The sequence below is a fragment of the Microtus ochrogaster genome, chromosome 7 (assembly GCF_000317375.1).
Source record: "Microtus ochrogaster isolate Prairie Vole_2 chromosome 7, MicOch1.0, whole genome shotgun sequence".
In the NCBI taxonomy this organism is placed as follows: domain Eukaryota; kingdom Metazoa; phylum Chordata; class Mammalia; order Rodentia; family Cricetidae; genus Microtus; species Microtus ochrogaster.
The window spans coordinates 37,530,113-37,531,685 of NC_022014.1; the positions used below are offsets into that span (position 1 = coordinate 37,530,113).

Below are 1,573 nucleotides of genomic sequence, written 5' to 3' on the forward strand. Positions count from 1 at the left end.
AGAGAGAGAGAGAGAGAGAGAGAGAGAGAGAGAGAGAGAGAGAGAGAGAGACTAAGTTTTAAGACTGAGTGATAATCAGTAAATATTTGAAAAATACTTGAGTGGAAAAAAACAAGATTGGAAAGGAAAAGGCAGAGTTTTAACAATTTCTGAAGATGTACAGGTGGATGTGCTGTGCTCGCCTATCCCCATATTTATGTGTTTGATAATTTCCACAATAAAATGTTTCAAAGCAACAATAGAGCTGGGGAGGGGCTACGTGCCTGTAATCCCAGTACTCAGGAGGCTGATGCAGGAAGATCTCAAGTTCAAGACTAGCCTGAGACCCACAGTAGAGCTGTCAGAAAAGGAGGAGGCAGGGGGAGAGACATTGTATTTACTGACTGAATGACCAAAGAATAAACTTGAAGAAAAATTTTAAGGAGATAGAGATGAAGGGTTACGTGATGAGGACTAATTCCTCCTTTGTGTCAGAGAAATCCTCCAGGAACGCTAAGAGACACTGAAGGCTGAGTGAAAAGAAGCGAAGGGAAGAATGGGAAATGCTTTCAGGCAGGGGAGTAGGCAGTTTCCCAGGGCACGAGGCAGGGAAGAACGGACGTGTACAAACAGTTGAAAGGCTGAATGGAAAGAGAACACACGGCACATCTCATCCCTCCATCCCTGTCCTCCACCTGGCTGCAGATGGGCCAGAGGGGTTCTGGGGCAGGCAAGGGAATGGTTCAGAACTCACTGCACAAGTCTGTACAGCTGCGCTGGCTCCTCTGGCTGCAGGAGACGCAGGAGATACAGGTTTTGGTCAAGGAGTCCCAGTACTGCTCTTTGGGGCAGTTTGCCATAGCCGCCCCTGGCCGCCTGTCCTGTGGAAGGAGAGGGGGAACATTAGGGGAGAGAACAGATGGCCAAACAGAACCCAGGTGGCCTCTCCTGCCGCACTCTGAGATGTTCTCCGTCTCAGCAGGCAGAGGGCAGACAAAGCTGGCTTCCACCCTCAGCTGTGATCTGGGCTGGGTTCTTTTTTTCCCCCGTTTCCCATTTGTAAAATGGTTTCTCCGAGGGTCCCTCACTAACAGAGTTGCACCCTGTCTGTTCACGCATCGTTCTTCGTGTGTCCTAGGCCTCTTCCCCAGAATCTCTGCTTATGTCCCCACCCTCCGTGACATCTGCCTAAACAGAGGGCTCTAAGGACCAGGTTATGTGTCGACAACCTGGCACTGATCTAGATACCCAGCCCGGGCTGAGGTGGCTAATGTTAGACATTGGGGTCTATGAGTCAGTACAAAATGACTGACATAGGATGCCTGGGGAACCCAGAAGCAAACAATGATGTCATCTCTTCTCTAACTGTCCTGGACAGAATGTTATTTTTGTGTGACTCTTTATAAATATGCTTTGAGGTCAGAGGTAAAGGCTTTAGCCTTCACCCTTTCCAGCTTGTCTATGAATGTCTGCCTGTAGGCCTGTATGCCTGTGAGACTTGTGTGCTGGACCGCATGTGTGTAGGTGTGTGCTGGACCGCATGTGTGTAGGTGTGTGCTGGACCGCATGTGTGTAGGTGTGTGCTGGACCGCAT

General features: G+C 49.4%; 1 protein-coding gene across 1 annotated transcript in view; it reads right to left on the reverse strand.

The window, feature by feature from the left end:
• Tnfrsf13b (TNF receptor superfamily member 13B) overlaps positions 1-839 on the reverse strand; it is an 8,722-nt gene extending 7,883 nt beyond the window's left edge. Inside the window, exon 1 of the mRNA XM_013347053.1 lies at positions 734-839. Coding sequence (XP_013202507.1) covers positions 734-839 — 106 coding nt within the window. The remainder of the gene's footprint in view (positions 1-733) is intronic.
• Positions 840-1,573: the final 734 nt, after the last annotated feature.